General features: G+C 40.8%; 1 protein-coding gene across 1 annotated transcript in view; it reads right to left on the bottom strand.

Annotated features, from left to right (window-relative positions):
* Nucleotides 1-14725, bottom strand: part of LOC112242530 (protein hsr-9-like) — a 49499-nt gene extending 34774 nt beyond the window's left edge. Inside the window, exons 1-4 of the mRNA XM_042313261.1 lie at nucleotides 14690-14725; nucleotides 8753-9902; nucleotides 8289-8614; nucleotides 123-219 (exon numbers count right to left, since the gene is read on the bottom strand). Of these exons, the coding sequence (XP_042169195.1) occupies nucleotides 123-219; nucleotides 8289-8614; nucleotides 8753-9902; nucleotides 14690-14725 (1609 nt within the window). The remainder of the gene's footprint in view (nucleotides 1-122; nucleotides 220-8288; nucleotides 8615-8752; nucleotides 9903-14689) is intronic.
* Between the last annotated feature and the right edge of the window lie 6295 nt (nucleotides 14726-21020).

The raw sequence follows: 21020 nt of genomic DNA, 5'->3' as shown, positions 1-21020 counted from the left end.
CTAACTTCAACAGTTTTATGAGTTATTACATTGACTACATTATATTTTAGTAATTTAGGATACATAATGTGTAAGGTCAAAGAAAGGACCTTTTTTAAGCACTTTAAAACAGGAGACTATACCTTTGGTTGTTTCTCTGTTTCCTCCTGAATAGCCATTTGTCTCTGGTTTTGTCTCATCATTGGCTTTGGACAAAGGCTGTTGGACCTCTTCCCATTTCTAACAAAACAGTTAAATCAACAAATAACATTGGTTAGGCTGAAATTGAAAATAAAAAGGGAAATTCCACTACTTTATTAACTAATTTAAATTATATCCAGCACAATACCAGTGTCTACATATGTAAAAACGGTAATAAACTATTTATAAGGAATTGATAAATAGTGAATTCACCATTTAGTCATCATTAGTCCAACATGTATAACCATTTACAAATCATTAGTAAAGTGTTTTTGCAGCCCCTCATCTAAAGTGAGTGCTATTTATACGTTTTAAATGTTTTGAGTGACAGGTGCAATTTCTGACAAAAAGATGGCTATGCCATTGGTTTACATTCCAACCATACCTGATGCCCACTTAAGGTCTAAAAAATAACGTAGAACACAAACACAGGATGTTAAAAGAAATATATCAAACATTTTATTTAAATAATTTACAAATGTTGGGATAATTATTAATACATGGTGAGCAAACTGTTTCTAAATGCCCTGTACATGGTTTATTACTGACTGTTAATACACAGTATTACCCTGTTCTGTCTGTTTATACATGGTGTATTACTGACTGTTAATACACAGTATTACCCTGTTCTGTCTGTTTATACATGGTTTATTACTGACTGTTAATACACAGTATTACCCTGTTCTGTCTGTTTATACATGGTTTATTACTGACTGTTAATACACAGTATTACCCTGTTCTGTCTGTTTATACATGGTTTATTACTGACTGTTAATACACAGTATTACCCTGTTCTGTCTGTTTATACATGGTTTATTACTGACTGTTAATACACAGTATTACCCTGTTCTGTCTGTTTATACATGGTTTATTACTGACTGTTAATACACAGTATTACCCTGTTCTGTCTGTTTATACATGGTTTATTACTGACTGTTAATACACAGTATTACCCTGTTCTGTCTGTTTATACATGGTTTATTACTGACTGTTAATACACAGTATTACCCTGTTCTGTCTGTTTATACATGGTTTATTACTGACTGTTAATACACAGTATTACCCTGTTCTGTCTGTTTATACATGGTTTATTACTGACTGTTAATACACAGTATTACCCTGTTCTATACATGTTTATTACTGTTTTATTACCCTACATGGTTTATTACTGACATGTTAATACACAGTACACAGTACCCTGTTCTGTCTGTTTAATACACAGTATTACCCTGTTCTGTCTGTTTATACATGGTTTATTACTGACTGTTAATACACAGTATTACCCTGTTCTGTTTATACTGTTTATTACATGGTTTATTTCTGTCTGTTTACTGATTACTGACTGTAATACACAGTATTACCCTGTTCTGTCTGTTTATACATGGTTTATTACTGACTGTTAATACACAGTATTACCCTGTTCTGTCTGTTTATACATGGTTTATTACTGATTACTGTGTTAATACACAGTATTACCCTGTTCTGTCTGTTTATACATGGTTTATTACTGATGTCACAGTAATACACAGTATTACCCTGTTCTGTCTGTTTATACATGGTTTATTACTGACTGTTAATACACAGTATTACCCTGTTCTGTCTGTTTATACATGGTTTATTACTGACTGTTAATATTACCCTGTTCTGTCTGTTTATACATGGTTTATTACTGACTGTTAATACACAGTATTACCCTGTTCTGTCTGTTTATACATGGTTTATTACTGACTGTTAATACACAGTATTACCCTGTTCTGTCTGTTTATACATGGTTTATTACTGATGTCTAATACACAGTATTACCCTGTTCTGTCTGTTTATACATGGTTTATTACTGACTGTTAATACACAGTATTACCCTGTTCTGTCTGTTTATACATGGTTTATTACTGACTGTTAATACACAGTATTACCCTGTTCTGTCTGTTTATACATGGTTTATTACTGATGTCTAATACACAGTATTACCCTGTTCTGTCTGTTTATACATGGTTTATTACTGATGTCTAATACACAGTATTACCCTGTTCTGTCTGTTTATACATGGTTTATTACTGACTGTTAATACACAGTATTACCCTGTTCTGTCTGTTTATACATGGTTTATTACTGATGTCTAATACACAGTATTACCCTGTTCTGTCTGTTTATACATGGTTTATTACTGATGTCTAATACACAGTATTACCCTGTTCTCTCTGTTTTTGTATGGTTTATTACTGATGTCTAATACACAGTATTACCCTGTTCTCTCTGTTTATACATGGTTTATTACTGATGTCTAATACACAGTATTACCCTGTTCTCTCTGTTTATACATGGTTTATTACTGATGTCTAATACACAGTATTACCCTGTTCTGTCTGTTTATACATGGTTTATTACTGATGTCTAATACACAGTATTACCCTGTTCTGTCTGTTTATACATGGTTTATTACTGACTGTTAATGCAAAGTATTACCCTGTTCTGTCTGTTTATACATGGTTTACTGATGTCTAATACACAGTATTACCCTGTTCTGGTTTATTACTGTTTATACATGGTTTATTACTGATACATGGTTTATTACTGATGTCTAATACACAGTATTACCCTGTTCTGTCTGTTTATACATGGTTTATTACTGATGTCTAATACACAGTATTACCCTGTTCTGTCTGTTTATACATGGTTTATTACTGATGTCTAATACACAGTATTACCCTGTTCTGTCTGTTTATACATGGTTTATTACTGATGTCTAATACACAGTATTACCCTGTTCTGTCTGTTTATACATGGTTTATTACTGATGTCTAATACACAGTATTACCCTGTTCTCTCTGTTTATACATGGTTTATTACTGTTAATACTGTTTATTACTGATGTCTATGTATTACCCTGTTCTCTCTGTTTATACATGGTTTAACTGATGTCTAATACACAGTATTACCCTGTCTGTTTATACTGGTTTATTACTGATGTCTGTTTATACATGGTTTATTACTGATACATGTTATTACTGACTGTTAATACACAGTATTACCCCATGTTCTTTCAATTACGCTAAATTTCAAACATTTTCACAAAAATCCCCCTGGCTGGAAATTCATGGATTGCCGCCGTTTTGCAATCTCCGAACCAACTTTGCTATTTTGTGGTTATGTTGTAAAACATGTTTTGTCTATTTTCACGTAATGTTTCTGCTCTTATTTCTTACAACCAACAAGAACATAATCTCGTGAGATTAAGGTGAAGGGAGAACCGGCCACCTCTTCCCTCCATTCTACTGGCTAATGTACATGTCAGTTACTTGTTAATAAGATGGATGACCTCTGATCTCGGATTCGCTACCAACGGGACTCTCGGAATTGCAATATTCTTTGCTTTTCAGAAACATGGCTCTCAGACAAGATACCCCCCATGGCTATCCAACTTGCTGGATACTCCATTCACTGGGCGGACAGGACAGTGGAGTCGGGGAAATCAAGGGGGGGAGGGGTTTGCCTCTTCATCAACGTCAACTGGTGTGCTAATTCCAGCGTGGTGGAAATGTTGACCCACTGTTCACCCATCTTGGAATACCTTATGGTCAAATGACGAGTTTTCAGCTGTTATCGTGACTGCTGTATAAATTCCACCTCAGGACAATACAATACTGTACAAGGCTATAAACAAGCAGGACACCCTACACCCAGAGGCTGCCTTTCTGGTTGCAGGTGATTTTAATTCGGCATCACTAAAACACACGATGCCCAACTTCCATCAACACGTCTCCAATGCCACTAGGGGCAATAAAGTCCTAGACCACTTCTATTCTACCCACAAGCAAGCGAACAAGGCCCTCCCTCGTCCGCCATCCAGAAAATTAGATCATGACTGCGCTCTTGCTTCCTGCTTACAAGTAGAAGTTGAAACAAGAAGTACCTGCAATTTGCTCCGTTGAGAAATGGTCACCAGAATTAGAGGGTATGCTCCAGGACTGCTTTGCTGGCGCTGATTGCAATATGTTCCTAGACGAGCTAACGACCTCCGGCTTCATTAGAAAATGCATCAGTGACGCTGTACCTACGGTGAGGGTTCGCTGCTGGATTAACGCAGAGGTTGGCGATAAACTAAAGAGCAGGGCTACAGCACACAGAGCTATCACAGACAACCCTAAAGCTACGGCCATGGACAGGAATAAGTACAAGAAGGCCCGCTATGATCTCCGCAGAGTCATCAAATGAGCAAAATGACAATACAGGAATAAGGTACAATCATACTACACAGGCTCCACCAGATGTGGCAGGGGCTTCAGTCTATTACGGATTACAAAGGAAGACACAACCGTGATCTGCCCAACGATGCCTCTCTACCAGACAAACTTAATGCATTTCATGCACACTTTGACCGCAACAACATCAAGCCGGGTGTGAGGGTCGTCACCAACCCAGAGGACTAGGTGATCTCGCTCTCTGAGGCGATGTGAGAAAGGTCTTTAATCAGGTCAGCACCTGCAAGGCCGTGGGCCCCGACGGTATTCCAGGGAAGGTTCTCTGACCATACGCAGAACAACTGGCAGGTATATTCACTGTCATTTTCAACCTCTATTTGTCCCAGTCTGTAATCCCGACATGTTTTAAGATCACCACAATCCCTCCTCCTTCTGTCCTTATCCCTGTTCCTAAGAACTCTAAGGTTTCCTACCACAATGATTACCGCCATGTAGCACTCACTTCTATAATCATGAAGTGCTTTGAGAGGCTGGTTAAAATCAAATTGTATTAGTCACATGCAACAGGTGTAGACCTTACAGTGAAATGCTTACTTACGAGCCCCTAACCAACAATACCGTTTCACAACAATATGGATAAGAATAAGAGATAAAAGTAACAGGTAATTAAAGAGCAGCAGTAAAATAGCAATAGCGAGACTATATACAGGGGGGTACCGATACAGAGTCAATGTGCAGGGGGCAGCGGTTAGTTGAGGTAATATGTACATGTAGGTAGAGTTATTAAAGTGACTATGCATAGATGATAGCAACAGAGAGTAGCAGAGGTGAGGGGCAATGCAAATGGTCTGGTTAGCCATTCGATTAGATGTTCAGGAGTCTTATGGCTTGGGGGTAGAAGCTGTTAAGAAGCCTCTTGGACCTAGACTTGGCGCTCCGGTACCACTACATTTTTAGGGCCTTCCTCTGACACCGCCTGGTATAGAGGTCCTGGATGGCAGGAAGCTTGGCCCCAGTGATGTACTGGGTCGTTCACACTAACCTCTGTAGTGCCTTGCGGTCGAAGGCTGAGCAGGTGCCATACTAGGCAGTGATGCAGCCAGTCAGGATGCTGTCGATGGTGCAGCTGTAGAACCTTTTGAGGATCTGAGGACCCATGCCAAATCTTTTAAGTCTCCTGAGGGGGAATAGGTTTTGTTGTGCCCTCTTCACGACTGTCTTGGTGTGCTTGGACCATGTTAGTTTGTTGGTGATGTGGACACCAAGGAACTTGAAGTTCTCAACCTGCTCCACTGCAGCCTCGTCGATGAGAATGGGGGCGTGCTCGGTTCTCTTTTTCCTGTAGTGCACAATCATCTACTTTGTCTTGATCACATTAAGGGAGAGGTTGTTGTCCTGGCACCACACGGCCAGGTCTCTGACCTCCTCGCTGTAGGCGGTCTCGTCGTTGTCGGTGATCAGGCCTACCACTGTTGGATCGGTAAATGTATGGGACGCATTAACTCCATCATCCCAGACACTCTAGATCCACTCCAATTTGCATACCACCCCAACAGATCCATAGATGATGCAATCTCGAGCACATCCACATGGACAGGGCAGCAGCAGAGAAGGTAGACAGCTTCAAGTTCCTCTGTGTCCAAATAACTAAAGACAGTGCCTCTTCCTGCTCAGGAGGTTGAAAATGTTTGGCATGGTCCTGAAAAGGTTCTACAGCTGTACCATTGAGAGCATATTGACTGGCTGCATTACTGCTTGGTATGGCAATAGCACCGCCCTCGAACGCATAGCGTTACAGAAGTTTGTGCAGACAGCCCAGTACATCACTGTGGCCGAGCTGCCTGACATCCAGGACATCTATATCAGGCGGTGTGGAAAGAAGGCACAGAACATCATCTAAGACCCCAACCACGCAAGCCATAGACTATTTTCTCTGCTGCCGAACGACAAGAGATTTCGGTGCATCAAGTCTGACACCAACAGGCTCTTGAACAGCTTCTATCCCCAAGCAATACCACTGATCAATACGTTTTAATAAGTAGCTACCAAGACCTAGTTTACCGTGTGTCTTTATTGACCTTCATTTCAGTATTTGCACTTTGAAGAACTACTACAACGTTTGTGGTTACTACATGACTCCATATGTGTTATTTCATAGTTGTAATGTCTTCCCTATTATTCTACAATGTAGAAAAGAGTAAATAATAAAGAAAAACCCTGCAATGAGTAGCTGTGTCCAAAATATATACATTTATACTGACTACACACAGCACACACACTCACATACAAGAAGCTGCTACTCTGTTTGTCTTATATCCTGTTGCCTAGTTACCTTACCCCTAGACATATCTACCTCATCATCCAGTATCCCTGTCTCCTTACCTCTATACATATCTACCTCATCATCCAGTATCCCTGTCTCCTTATCCCTATACATATCTACCTCATCATCCAGTATCCCTGTCACCTTACCCCTAGACATATCTACCTCATCATCCAGTATCCCTGTCTCCTTACATATCTACCTATACATATCTACCTCATCATCCAGTATCCCTGTCTCCTTATCCCTATACATATCTACCTCATCATCCAGTATCCCCCTGTCTCATTACCCTATACATATCTACCTCATCATCCAGTATCCCTGTCTCCTTATCCCTATACATATCTACCTCATCATCCAGTATCCCTGTCACCTTACCCCTAGACATATCTACCTCATCATCCAGTATCCCTGTCTCCTTACCTCTATACATATCTACCTCATCATCCAGTATCCCTGTCTCCTTATCCCTATACATATCTACCTCATCATCCAGTATCCCTGTCACCTTACCCCTAGACATATCTACCTCATCATCCAGTATCCCTGTCTCCTTACCCCTAGACATATCTACCTCATCATCCAGTATCCCTGTCACCTTACCCCTAGACATATCTACCTCCATCACTCCAGTATCCCTGTCTCCTTACCCCTATACATATCTACCTCCATCACTCCAGTATCCCTGTCACCTTACCCCTATACATATCTACCTCCATCACTCCAGTATCCCTGTCACCTTACCCCTATACATATCTACCTCCATCACTCCAGTATCCCTGTCTCCTTACCCCTAGACATATCTACCTCATCATCCAGTATCCCTGTCACCTTACCCCTAGACATATCTACCTCATCATCCAGTATCCCTGTCACCTTACCCCTATACATATCTACCTCCATCAATCAAGTATCCCTGTCACCTTACCCCTATACATATCTACCTCCATCACTCCAGTATCCCTGTCACCTTACCCCTATACATATCTACCTCCATCACTCCAGTATCCCTGTCACCTTACCCCTATACATATCTACCTCCATCACTCCAGTATCCCTGCACATGTAAACATGGTATTGGAACTTACTTTTAAATACTTCCTGTATATAGTATGCTTATTTACTTTATTGTGTATTTCATATTTCTTGTGTTTTTTTAGTAATACATTGTCATTGATTATTGCATTGTTGGGCTTTGAGTTTGCAAGAAAGGCATTTTACGGTACTTGTGCATGTGACATTAACACTTGAAACTTGATTTCAATGGGTCTTTCTCCATTTTGATTGTTTTATACTGTTCAACAGACCCCTTTGTGTTCACAAACAGTTCCGCACGAGGGCAATGCGTGCAAGTTGGTGGCAGAGTAAGGGGGAGTTCCTATAAAACATGAAACTCATGTGGCACTTTCTTATCTTTTAAACACAGAACTAGAAACACAATGTTTCCACATATGAAGACACTGGAATGGTGCTGGAGATAATATGAGCTTAAAGAGTGGTGGAATTCCCCTTAAATCATAATTTATTACCGGAACATGATCAGCATGACCACAGAGGATGTAAATGATGTAAGAGTGTGTTACCATCTCTGCCTCCTCCTTCTTGTCAAGGTGTTCAGCTGATACCTCCTCTTCTGCCTCCTCCTTCTTGTCAAGGTGTTCAGCTAATACCTCCTCTTCTGCCTCCTCCTTCTTGTCAAGGTGTTCAGCTGATACCTCCTCTTCTGCCTCCTCCTTCTTGTCAAGGTGTTCAGCTGATACCTCCTCTTCTGCCTCCTCCTTCGTGTCAAGGTGTTCAGCTGATACCTCCTCTTCTGCCTCCTCCTTCTTGTCAAGGTGTTCAGCTGATACCTCCTCTTCTGCCTCCTCCTTCTTGTCAAGGTGTTCACCTAACACCTCCTCTGCTGGGTCTAGAATGGAGGGTGAGATAGAGTATTGTACATCAGCATAAATGCAGGAAGTGGTTATTTGCAGAATGAACATATGAACTGTTTCATTGTTGTGTATTGTGTCTTTATCCTCAAAGAGCTGCATGATGAACAACTTACCTGGTGACTGAGGAGCTGGTCTTGTCAAAGTGTCTGGGTTTGCTGCTGGCAGAGGGGTCACAACACACAGTTGCTTTGTCTTTCCCTTCTTCACTTCCTGTAGATGGCTGAACTGCTGCTGTATCTGTTGATGCGCTGCTTGTTGCATTGACTGCTGTTGCTGTGGTTGATTGAACATGACACCCTGTAGATTGGCTCCTGGTGCTCCCAGTGCTGCCATGTCATCAGGAGTGTGAATGTTCTGAACAGGTGTGGTGTCTCTGTCACCCCATTCACCACCTGTCGCACCAGGTGACTCCTCATCATCAGGCCTCTCCACCTCTATAACCCCACCAGGTGACTCCTCATCATCAGGCCTCTCCACCTCTATAATCCCACCAGGTGACTCCTCATCATCAGGCCTCTCCACCTCTATAATCCCACCAGGTGACTCATCAACATCAGGCCTCTCCACCTCTATAATCCCACCAGGTGACTCCTCATCATCAGGCCTCTCCACCTCTATAACCCCACCAGGTGACTCCTCATCATCAGGCCTCTCCACCTCTATAATCCCACCAGGTGACTCCTCATCATCAGGCCTCTCCACCTCTATAACCCCACCAGGTGACTCCTCATCATCAGGCCTCTCCACCTCTATAACCCCACCAGGTGACTCCTCATCATCAGGCCTCTCCACCTCTATAACCCCACCAGGTGACTCCTCATCATCAGGCCTCTCCACCTCTTCATCCCCACCAGGTGACTCCTCATCATCTGACCTCTCCACCTCTATAACCCCACCAGGTGACTCCTCATCATCAGGCCTCTCCACCTCTATAACCCCACCAGGTGACTCATCATCAGGCTTCTCCATGACTAGAACCCCACCAGGTGACTCCTCATCATCAGGCTTCTCCATCACTAGAACCCCACCAGGTGACTCCTCATCATCAGGCTTCTCAATCACTAGAACCCCACCTGGTGACTCCTCATCATCAGGCTTCTCCATCACTATAACCCCACCAGGTGACTCCTCATCATCAGGCTTCTCCATCACTAGAACCCCACCAGGTGACTCCTCATCATCAGGCTTCTCCATCACTAGAACCCCACCGGGAGGGGAATCCCACCACCTAAAGTTGGACGGGCTGCAGCAGTCTTCTAAAGTCTGACAGGGGAAACATAATATAGTTTTTACAGTTTCTCAAAGTAAGGTAAAAAAAACATTGTTAGTGGTTTACCCTCACAAAAAATAAAATGAGTGGATGATCAACCAACACTAAGAACAGATCTCATATTAGTCACATGTTGTTCTCCTTACGCTGGCTGTCAGTGGTATTGTTTTATAAATTCTCTAGATCACCTACATAGTATTGCCCCTGAATATTTAGCAACATTTGAATAACATTACAAAACATACTTCCAAAGATTACTTGACATATCCAATACACAGTTAAAAGGGCAATAAAGTGTTAATAGTGCAGGCTTCAAAATGGCTAACATGCATGAAGATGGCAGAATACAGATATGATGTCATTGTTTCAGCAAGACAAGCACAGTTTTTGAACAACGGCGCACGACATGGTTCAATGTGCCAATAAATCAGCACCAGCTACTTTTTCATATTTTTTTTTTTAAATCGCAGCCTTCTGGGAGCAAGAATATGGATCATCCATCCTTTGCTAATGCAGATACAAAACAGAGTAATGGAGAGCACGGTAGATATGGAAAACTTAGCAAACTAGGCATTGTGGTAAATGCATCTTTAAGCATGTCTGCTAATATGGAATTCATTTTTGTGTTTTTTTAAAACATTTATTTAGCCAGACAAGTCACATTGAAATGTACATCTCTTTTTCAAGTGAGCCCAGGCAAAGAAACCAGCATACATAGTTACACACGAGACACAACACAAAACAAAGAATAGAAGTTAACAGTGACAAGTGCATAAGAGAGCTTAAAAGAGCAGGTTAAAAAACAGCAACCTCCAGTAAGATCAGAGGGGGTGGTTTGTGTCTCTTTGTCAACTACATCTAGAGCGCAATCCCTAATATTAAGGAAGTGTTCACATTTTGCTGGCATGAGTTAGAATACCTCATGATAAGCTGTAGACCATAATATTTACCAAGAGAGTTTTCATCTATATTCTTCGTAGCTGTCTATTTACCACCACAAACTGATGCTGGCACTAAGACCGCACTCAACGAGCTGTATGAGGCCATAAGCAAATAAGAAAATGCTCATCCAGAGACTGCGCTCCTAGTGACCGGGGACTTTAATGCAGGAAAACATAAATCAGTTTTTACCTCATTTCTACCAGCATGTCATGTGCAAATAGAGGAAAAAAATAACTGTAGACCACCTTTATTCCACACACAGAGATGAGTACAAAGCTCTCCCTCGCCCTCCACTTGGCAAATCTGACCATACTTCTATCCTTCTGATTCAGTACAGGACTAAGATTGAATCCTAGCTACACCGGCTCTGACGCTCGTCGGATGTGGCAGGAGTTGCAAACTATGACGGATTACAAAGGGAAACCCAGCCGTGAGCTGCCCAGTGACACAAGTCTACCAGACGAGATAAATTCCTTCTGTGCTCGCTTCGAGGCAAGAAACACTGAACCAAGCATGACAGTACCCGCTGTTCTGGACTACTTTGTGATCACGCTCTCCGTAGCCAATTTGAGTAAAACCTTTAAGTAACTTTCACATTGCCGCAAGGCCAGACGGATTACCAGGAAGTGTACTCAGAACATGCACTGAACAGCTGGCAAGTGTCTTCACTGACATTTTCAACCTTTCCCTGACCCAGTCTGTAATACCTACATGTTTCAAGCAGACCACCATAGTCCCTGTCCCCAAGAATGCCATGTCTGTAGCCATGAAATGCTTTGAAAGGCTGGTCATGGCTCACATCAACACCATCATTCAAGAAACCCTGGACCCACTCCAACCTCCCTTTGCAACTGGATCCTGGACTTCCTGACGACCCGCCCCCAGGTGGTAAGGGTAGGCAATAACACATCTGCCAGGACAACAACATCTCCCTCAACATCAGCAAGAAGAAGCTGATTGTGGACAACAAGAAAAGGAAGGCCGAGCAAGTCCACATCCACGTCGACAGAGCTGTAGTGGAGCAGGTCGAGAGCTGTCCACATCACTAAGAAACTATCATGGTCCAAACACACCAAGACAGACACACACACACACATTCACATTCCCTCACACTGCTCACATACGCTGCTGCTACCTACTGTTTATATATGCATAGTCACTTTACCCCTACCTACATGTACATATTACCTCAATTACCTGGACTAACCTTTACCCCTGCACATTGACTCAGCACCGCTCCCCCTTGTTATTGTTATTTTATTGTGTTACTATTTTTCCTTTCGTTTATTTGGCCATTTTTTCTTACTTTTTAAAACTCTGAATTGCTGGTTAAGGGCTTATAAGTAAGCATTTCACGGTAAGGTCTACCTACACCTGTTGTATTCAGCGCATATGACAAATTAGATAAGATTTTATTTGAATATTTAAACCCAGGTCTGGGGCTCTGTGTGTACCAAGGCTGCCCTCTAGTGGTGAGCATGAACATAACACACATAGGGTGTGTTCATAAATTCAATCTGGAGTGCTAGAGTGTGCTCAGAGTGCCCTCTGGGCGTTTGTAAAATCAGAGTGTTTTGCTCTCGGAGCGTTGAGAGCGCACACTGGACGCTCTGGCCGAGGAGTAGGGTTGATCCAAGCTAACTGGCAAACTTTGGCTAGCTTGCTAGCTACTTCCAGACACAAATGAGGGAACAGTGTTATGAATGTAAAATGGCACAGTGATGCCATCTGTTGGTAAATGTTCATTACTGCAACTCTTGTGTTTTACCGGGTGCTTGAGATACCCGGATGTGTTGTGATGTACTGAACAAGACTGGCTACTCGCATCAATGCGTCTGTCTCGTCATTTAACATTCAAACAAACAGCTCACTGACCATTTCACTCGCCTAGCAGAGCTGGTTAGACTGTTTTTATGTTATCCAGAGCGTTGGTGACTGTAACTGTTGTTGATGAATAGATATATGAGAAACGACCGCTGTGCGGGGGGAGGTTATGACACAGAGTGCAAGCTATAGTTTGCATGGTTAGGCCACATGCAGACAACAGTCAGTGAGTGCGTTATTACATGTGTTAATATGTTATTACACTGTGCTGCTGGAAACAATTTAAATACGCTTTTTTGCAAACTTTTACTAACACCAGCCATATTCAATGGGTGTTGAACGTTCGTAAAGTAGTCAGTTATTCTGCGCTCTGGCACACTCAGACGAGAGTGCTCTGAAATCACAGTAGATTGAAGCCAGAGTGAATTTACGAATGCACCCATAATTAAATAGAACAGGCGCATCTCTATGGTAACTCACCCATTGTTGTTATTTTATTGTTACTATTTTTTCTTTAGTTTATTCAGAAAAAACATTTACTCTGCATTGTTGGTTAAGGGCTTGCAAGTAAGGTAATACCTGTTGTAATCGCCACATGTGACAAATAACATTTGATTTGATGTGCAGTCTGTGGCCAACAACCCTCCAATCTGGGATTTAAATTCATCACTCAGAATAAAATTATCTAGTTTTAAGTCCTTTTCCAAAGTGTTTCTAGATGATGGGGGCAGCAAAGCTAAAGTCATTCCTAACTCAATTCTTGTGTTGGAAACACAATATAAAATACAATTCTGTGATCTCTAACGGTAATGTCCATGGGAAAATATCAAGTGCTTTCTCCTTGCACCCTCTCTCCTCACCTCAAAACCCATTTGTGGAGAAGGTCAGAAAAACTGGACCTGTGGCTTTCTCTTACAATGGGGTGTGAGAAGGAGGCAATGATAGAAGTGAGGATGCGAGGAGAATGATATTGAGAATCTCCCCATCACTCTGTAGCGTCAATAAAGTGCTTAAATAGATTGGTGGCTGTCCTAAAATGGTCTTATAGACAAACATGTTCATCACAGTTAAGGATGGCCTTCCTGCTAACTGATATAAGGTAGAGTGGTAAGATATCTTGTGTTGGTTACAAATCTTAAAGAAGCATGGTAATGTGTGTCTCGTGTGTGCAGGTAAGAAAAACTCATGGTATTCTCAAGAACAAGAAATGGGATTATTTTGCAAAGTGACAATCTGAGGCAGTGTAGGAGGTTGCTTTCTTGTTCTTGAGAATACTATTAGTTTTGTTTTCTCTGCACTTAAATGGCCAATCAACAGTTGCTACATCCATTTTTGTACTTATAAATTAATAATATGATCGATTCTTGAAGAATATAATTTATGAGCTTAGTTTAACTGTCGTAGCCCATCAAAACCCCAAATATAAGCTTGTTTTACTCCAATGTTTTTAAACAAAGTAAATATAAACGAACACTACATAGCCTCAAAACATGGTTAAAACGATTGATATCATGGATGGTCCGTACTTTCACCCATAGCTCTGTCCATGAATTTGAAAGTGATTACAATTCTCCTCAGATTGTTACAGAATCAGAGAACATGCTTTGTTATTGTTTCAACTACTGATTGCTGCCATAAGACCAATTTGAGCTGAAAGAGGGAATATTGGACAACATAAAACGCTTCCTGCAAGTTGAGAAATACCTAAGAATGGAACACTGTGGAACTCACGCAAGTATTTACCGAATTGCATGTGTTGCCTATTTCTTTATAATAAAAAAAATAACATTTGTATTAGTTACTCTTGTTACAATGAACATAAAAACATCTCATTACTCATACAACTTATTACAAAAGGCGTTTTATAAAATAAAGTGGATACAAAGTACTAAGAAATGTACAAGTTCCACATTTAACTTTTTTATGTCAATTTGGAAATACCAAAAATAGCAATTTTGTACTTGCACACACAACAATGTGTTTGTTTAAATAGTACAGTTATAGATGTCTTTACCTTTGCCTGACTGCTGAGTTGGGGACCTACAGTCATATGTCTACAAGTGGAGATGCAGCTGATGTTTTATAGAGATGTGGGCGTAATCTAAGACCAAGAGTAACAGCATCAGAACATGGTTAACCCTAGCAGTCCCGAGATCACAGCAAAAATCGTCTTTTCAATTATCTGACTTTCATTTATCTGCATGTCCAGACCCTATATTTAGCCTCAAAATGAAGTATTTTACATTTTCTTTTCAGGACAACCAGGGCTACAAGTAGAACACAAAACTACTTGACATAAACAGTTACATTCATGAGCTAATTGGTTTATACAGCTCAAGACCAGTTACTGATTGAATGGGTTGTTTGGCCAAGGTCATTTGAAACTACACTGAACAAAATATATAATTTGTTTACATCCCTGTTAGTAGGCATTTCTCCTTTGCCAAGATAATCCATCCACCTGACAGTTGTGACATATGAAGAAGCTGATTAAACAGTATGACCATTACACAGGACACAAAATACCTTGTCTAAACAACCATTTTAATCAGTAAAGTATTGTTATGTAACTGTATCCCCTCACTGACTAGAAACAGACTCCCTCAGCCCCCTCCCCCTTTTAGTCTGTCAGGGGATTTCAGGTGACTCAAACTGAAAATAAAACTAACATAGCAAATAGATTCATTAAATTCAATAACAAGTAACAGAGATGTGATGTGCATGATTCAATACATGTTTAGGTAGTACATGGGTTACATGATTGTGCTACTTCTGATCTTCAGATAAAGGAGAGAGGGTGACATTAGGGAGAAAGAGGGTCAATTCAAGACCAGTTACACCAACCTGACTTCAGCAAACAGAGAAAGACAAAGTTATCTAATTACGGCTTCTACTGTCATGAAGAGAGTATTATATAATGTATTGATGTTAAAATTGCTGTTTGTGTGAATAATGGCTTTTGCGTGATTAAGGAGGAGTAGAATGAGGCCTTAAGTCTCTGGGATGTTTTACCTTATTAAGTCATAGTGGAAGTAGAAAAAAGGGTTAAGCTGAATATTAGTGTGTCGGTTTGAAGAAGTGTCTTTGTACTTCCTGTGACCTGTGACGCCCAATATGTTATCTGGGGCAAGAGTAGGACGAGAAGAGGAAGTGGCCCCAAGTGCTATGAAACCCAGACGAGAAGAGGAAGTTGCCCCAAGCACTATGGAACCCCAACCTGGTCTCAAAACATGTCGTATTATTATATTTACTCCAATTAGGGGTAGAGTTAGGGGAAAATAATAAAGGAAAATATTTGTATAAAAAAATATATAGAATATATGGGGGATTGGTAATAATGCATCTATGTGTCCTGCGCCTGACTCCACCTTTCTCCATTTCACCAACACCCTCACAATAGAAGAATAAAACATTTAAAGTAAATGGGCTCGGTAGAATAGAATAAATATTTAGCATGTGTAAATACAGGACACCACTCAACAATTTATAGTACAAGATTTACACGCGTCAGGGAGAATGTTTAAATTGTGCAGTACATAAATATGAAGTCTAGTAGCAGAAGTTGTGTGTAGCATGAATGTACAGTCAGGGCCATAATTATTGGCACACTTGATAAAGATGAGCAAAAAATACTGTATTTAATAAGTAATACAAACACTGAGCTATATTGTATGCTTATTATATTAAATTATAAAATTTTATACCAATACAACTGCACAGAGAAAGATTGTTTAATTTATTATTTTCTTAACTCAAAAAGATAGAGGTCAAAATTATTGGCAGACGTGTTTTCAGTACTCTAGCACCCTTCCCTTCAAAGGATAATGACACTGAGTTTTTCAAAAATGTTTTATGAGATTGGAGAAAATGTTGGAAAAGATCTTACACCATTCCTCCATAAAGAATCTTTCCAGATCCTTGATATCCTTCATCTGTTTTTATGCCCTCTTCAATTCAAAGCACATGTTATCAATGGGGTTCAAGTCTGGAGACTGAGATAGCCATTGCAAAATGTTAATTTTGTGATGAATTAACAATTTCCTTGTGAATTTTGAGTAGTGCTTGAGGTTATTGTCTTACTGAGGCAAGAAGGTTTTTGGCTTAAATGTCCTGTCCTGGTAAAGTTCATTAAGCCATTTAGCTTATATATGTGTGTGTATGTGTGTGTGGGGGGGGGGTCTATGTGTGGGTGTGTGTGGATGTGTGTGTGTGTGTGTGTGTGTGTGTGCATGAGTGATTGCAGTTGGTCAGTGCAGATCGAGTGTTCAGCACGCTGATGGTTGTCAATAGAAACCGTTTCTGAGCCTGTTGGTCTGAGACCCAATGCTCTGATAGTGTCTGTGTCTGGCCATGTGGGGTACTTGATGATGCTGCAGGACATCCTCAGGCACTGCTTTGAGTAAAGGTCCTGACTGGGAAGGGAGCACGGCCCCAGTGATGTACTGGGCCACCTTCCCCACCTGCTGGAGGGCCTTGCGGTCATGGACAGAGCACTTCCCACAGTGCCAGTCCCCTTACCTCCTCTCTGTAGTTTTTCTCGTCGTTGCTAGTGATCAGGACTACAACCGTGGTGTCATCAGCAAAATTTATGACGGAGATGGTGTCGTGCAACAGGGTGAACAGGGAGTACAGCAGAGGGCTGATGACACATCCATAAAGGGGCCCTGTGTTAATTAACCTGTTTGGGCTAGGGGGCAGCATTTTCACATTTGGATGAAAAGCGTGCCCAGAGTAAACTGCCTGCTGCTCAGTCCCAGTTGCTAATATATGCATATTAGTAGTATATGTGCATGGAAAACACTCTGAAGTTTCTAAAACTGTTTGAATGATGTCTGTGAGTATAACAGAACTCATATGGCATGAGAAAACCTGAGAAAAATCCAACCGGGAAGTAGGAAATCTGAGGTTTGTAGTTTTTCAACTCTTGGCCTATCGAATACACAGTGTCTATGGGGTCATATTAGACTTCCTAATGCTTCCACTAGATGTCAACAGTCTTTAGAACCTTGTTTGATGCTTCTACTGTGAAGTGGAGGCGAATGAGAGGGGATTGAGTAAGGTCTCTCCCAGAGTGCCATGAGCTGTTGGAACATTATTGAAGATTTATGTTAAAAACATCCTAAAGATTGATTCTATACTTTGTTTCACATGTTTCTACGGACTGTAACGGAACTTTTTGACTTTTCGTCTGCTCCTAGTGATCGCGCGTCATGAATTTGGAATACTGGGCTAAACACGCTAACAAAAAGGAGGTATTTGGACATAAATTATGAACGTTATCAAACAAATCAAACATTTATTGTGGAACTGGGATTCCTGGGAGTGCATTCTGATGAAGATCAGAGGGAAGTGAATATTTATCATCAACTTCTGTTGACTCCACAACATGGCGGATATCTGTTTGGGTTGTGTTGGTCTCTGAGCGCCGTACTCAGATTATTGCTTTTTCGGTAAAGTTTTTTTGAAATCTGACACAGCTGTTGCATTAAGGAGAAGTATATCTATAATTATGTGCATAATACTTGTATTTTCATCAACATTTATTATGAGTTTTTCTGTAAATGGATGTGGCTCTCTGCAAATTCACTGGATGTTTTGGAACTACTGAACGTAACGCACCAATGTAAACTCAGATTTTTGGATATAAATATGAACTTTACCAAACTAAACATACATGTATTGTGTAACATGAAGTCCTATGAGTGTCATCTGATGAAGATCATCAAAGGTTAGTGATTAATTTGATCTATATTTCTGCTTTTTGTGACTCCTCTCTTTGGTTGGAAAATGGCTGAATGCTATCTGTGACGTTTTTGAAATCGGACACTGTGGTTGGATTAACGAGAATTTTATCTTTAAAATGGTGTAAAATACTTCTATGTTTGAGGAATTTTAATTTTAATTGAGTAACCATACAAAGTCAATACTTTGTAGAGCCACCTTTTGCAGCAATTACAGCTGCAAGTCTCTTGGGGTATTTCTCTATAAGCTTGGCACATCTAGTCACTGGGAATTTTGCCCATTCTTCAAGGCAAAACTGCTCCAACTCCTTCAAGCTGGATGGGTTCCGCTAGTGTGCAGCAATCTTTAAGTCATACCACAAATTCTCAATTGGATTGAGGTCTGGGCTTTGACTAGGCCATTCCAAGACATTTAAATGTTTCCCTACCACTTGATTGTTGCTTTAACAGTATGCTTAGGGTCATTGTCCTGATGGAAGGTGAACCTCCGCCCCAGTATCAAATCTCTGGAAGACTGAAACAGGTTTTCCTCAAGAATTTCCCTGTATTTAGCGCCATCCATCATTCCTTCAATTCTGACCAGTTTCCCAGTCCCCACAGCATGATGCTGCCAACTGTATATACAGTTGAAGTCGGAAGTTTAAATACACCTTAGCCAAATACATTTAAACTCAGTTTTTCACGATTCCTGAAATTTAATCCGAGCTTCCCACAATAAATTGGGTGAATTTTGGCCCATTCCTCCTGACAGAGCAGGTGTAACTGAGTCAGGTTTGTAGACCTCCTTTTTCACACACGCTTTTTCAGTTCTGCCCACAAATTTCATATAGAACTGAGGTCAGGGCTTTATGATGGCCACTCCAATACCTTGACTTTGTTGTCCTTAAGCCATTTTGACACAATTTTGGAAGTATGCTTGGGGTCGTTGTCCATTTGGAAGACCCATTTGCGACCAAGATTTAACTTCCTGACTGATGTCTTGAAAAGTTGCTTCAATATATCCACATAATATTCCCGCCTCATGATGCCATCTATTTTGTGAAGTGCACCAGTCCCTCCTGCAGCAAAGCACCCCACAACATAATGCTGCCACTCCCGTGCTTCATGGTTGGGATGGTATTCTTCGGCTTGCAAGCCTCCCCCTTTTTCCTCCAAAGATAACAATGGTCATTATGGACAAACAGTTCTATTTTTGATTCATCAGACCAGAGGACATTTCTACAAAAAGTACATTCTTTGTCCCCATGTGCAGTTGCAAACCGTAGTCTGACTTTTTTATGACGGTTTTGGAGCAGTGGCTTCTTCCTTGCTGAACTGCCTTTCAAGATATGTTGATATAGGACTCGTTTTACTGTGGATATCGATACTTTTGTACCTGTTTCCTTCAGCATTTTCACAAGGTCCTTTGCTGTTGTTCTGGGATTGATTTGCACTTTTCACACCAAAGTACGTTCATTTCTAGGAGACAGAACGCGTCTCCTTCCTGTGCGGTATGACGGCTACTTGGTCCCATGGTGTTTATACTTGCGTACTATTGTTTGTACAGATGAACGTGGTACCTTCAGGCATTTGGAAATTGCTCCCAAGGATGAACCAGACTTGTGGAGCTCTACAATTTATTTTCTGAGGTCCTGGCTGATTTTCTTTTGATTTTCCCATGATGTCAAGCAAAGAGGCACTGAGTTTGAAGGTAAGCCTTGAAATACATCCACAGGTACACCTCCAATTGACTCAAATTATGTCAATTAGCCTATCAGAAGCTTCTAAAGCCATGACATCATTTTCTGGAATTTTCCAAAGCTGTTTAAAGGCACAGTGAACTTAGTGTATGTAAACTTCTGACCCACTGGAATTGTGATACAGTGAATTATAAGTGAAATAATCTGTCTGTAAACAATTGTTGGAAAACTTACTTGTGTGTCAGAGTCGTGTGTATAGGTGGCAGGGAAGTCAGGTGCAGGAGAGTCAAACGGAGTGTAAATGGAGTCTTTTAATATATGTCCACTTACCATGCTCCAAACACTAATATGTACATACATAAAATAAACACGGGTACGAGGACCCGTCGCGCACCTATACAACCATAAACAACACTGACATAAAACAATCTCTGACAAAGACATGAGGGGAAACAAAGGGTTAAATACACAACAGGTAATGAATGGGATTGAAACCAGGTGTGTGGGAAGACAAGACAAAACCAATGGAAAATGAAAAATGGATCAATGATGGCTAGAAGACCGGTGACGTCGACCGCCGAGCACCGCCCGAACAAGGAGAGGCAGAAGTCGTGACATTGTGTCATGTACAAAGTAGATGTCCTAACCGACTTGCCAAAACTATAGTTTGTTAAAAATACATTTGTGGAGTGGTTGAAAAACTAGTTTTAAAGACTCCAACCCAAGTGTATGTAAACTTCCGACTTCAACTGTGTATACTGTAAATATAGTACCAGTCAAAAGTTTGGACATACCTACTCATTCAAGGGTTTTTCTTTATTTTCACTATTTTCAACATTGTAGAAAAATAATAGGTTGCGAAGAGTACGCAATTGAGAATCTCCCCATGACTCTGTAGTGAGTAATGAGCTTAAATACACTGCTC

This window comes from Oncorhynchus tshawytscha, unplaced genomic scaffold (assembly GCF_018296145.1).
Source record: "Oncorhynchus tshawytscha isolate Ot180627B unplaced genomic scaffold, Otsh_v2.0 Un_contig_1781_pilon_pilon, whole genome shotgun sequence".
NCBI lineage: Eukaryota > Metazoa > Chordata > Actinopteri > Salmoniformes > Salmonidae > Oncorhynchus > Oncorhynchus tshawytscha.
This window is presented reverse-complemented; position numbering and strand designations above follow the sequence as displayed.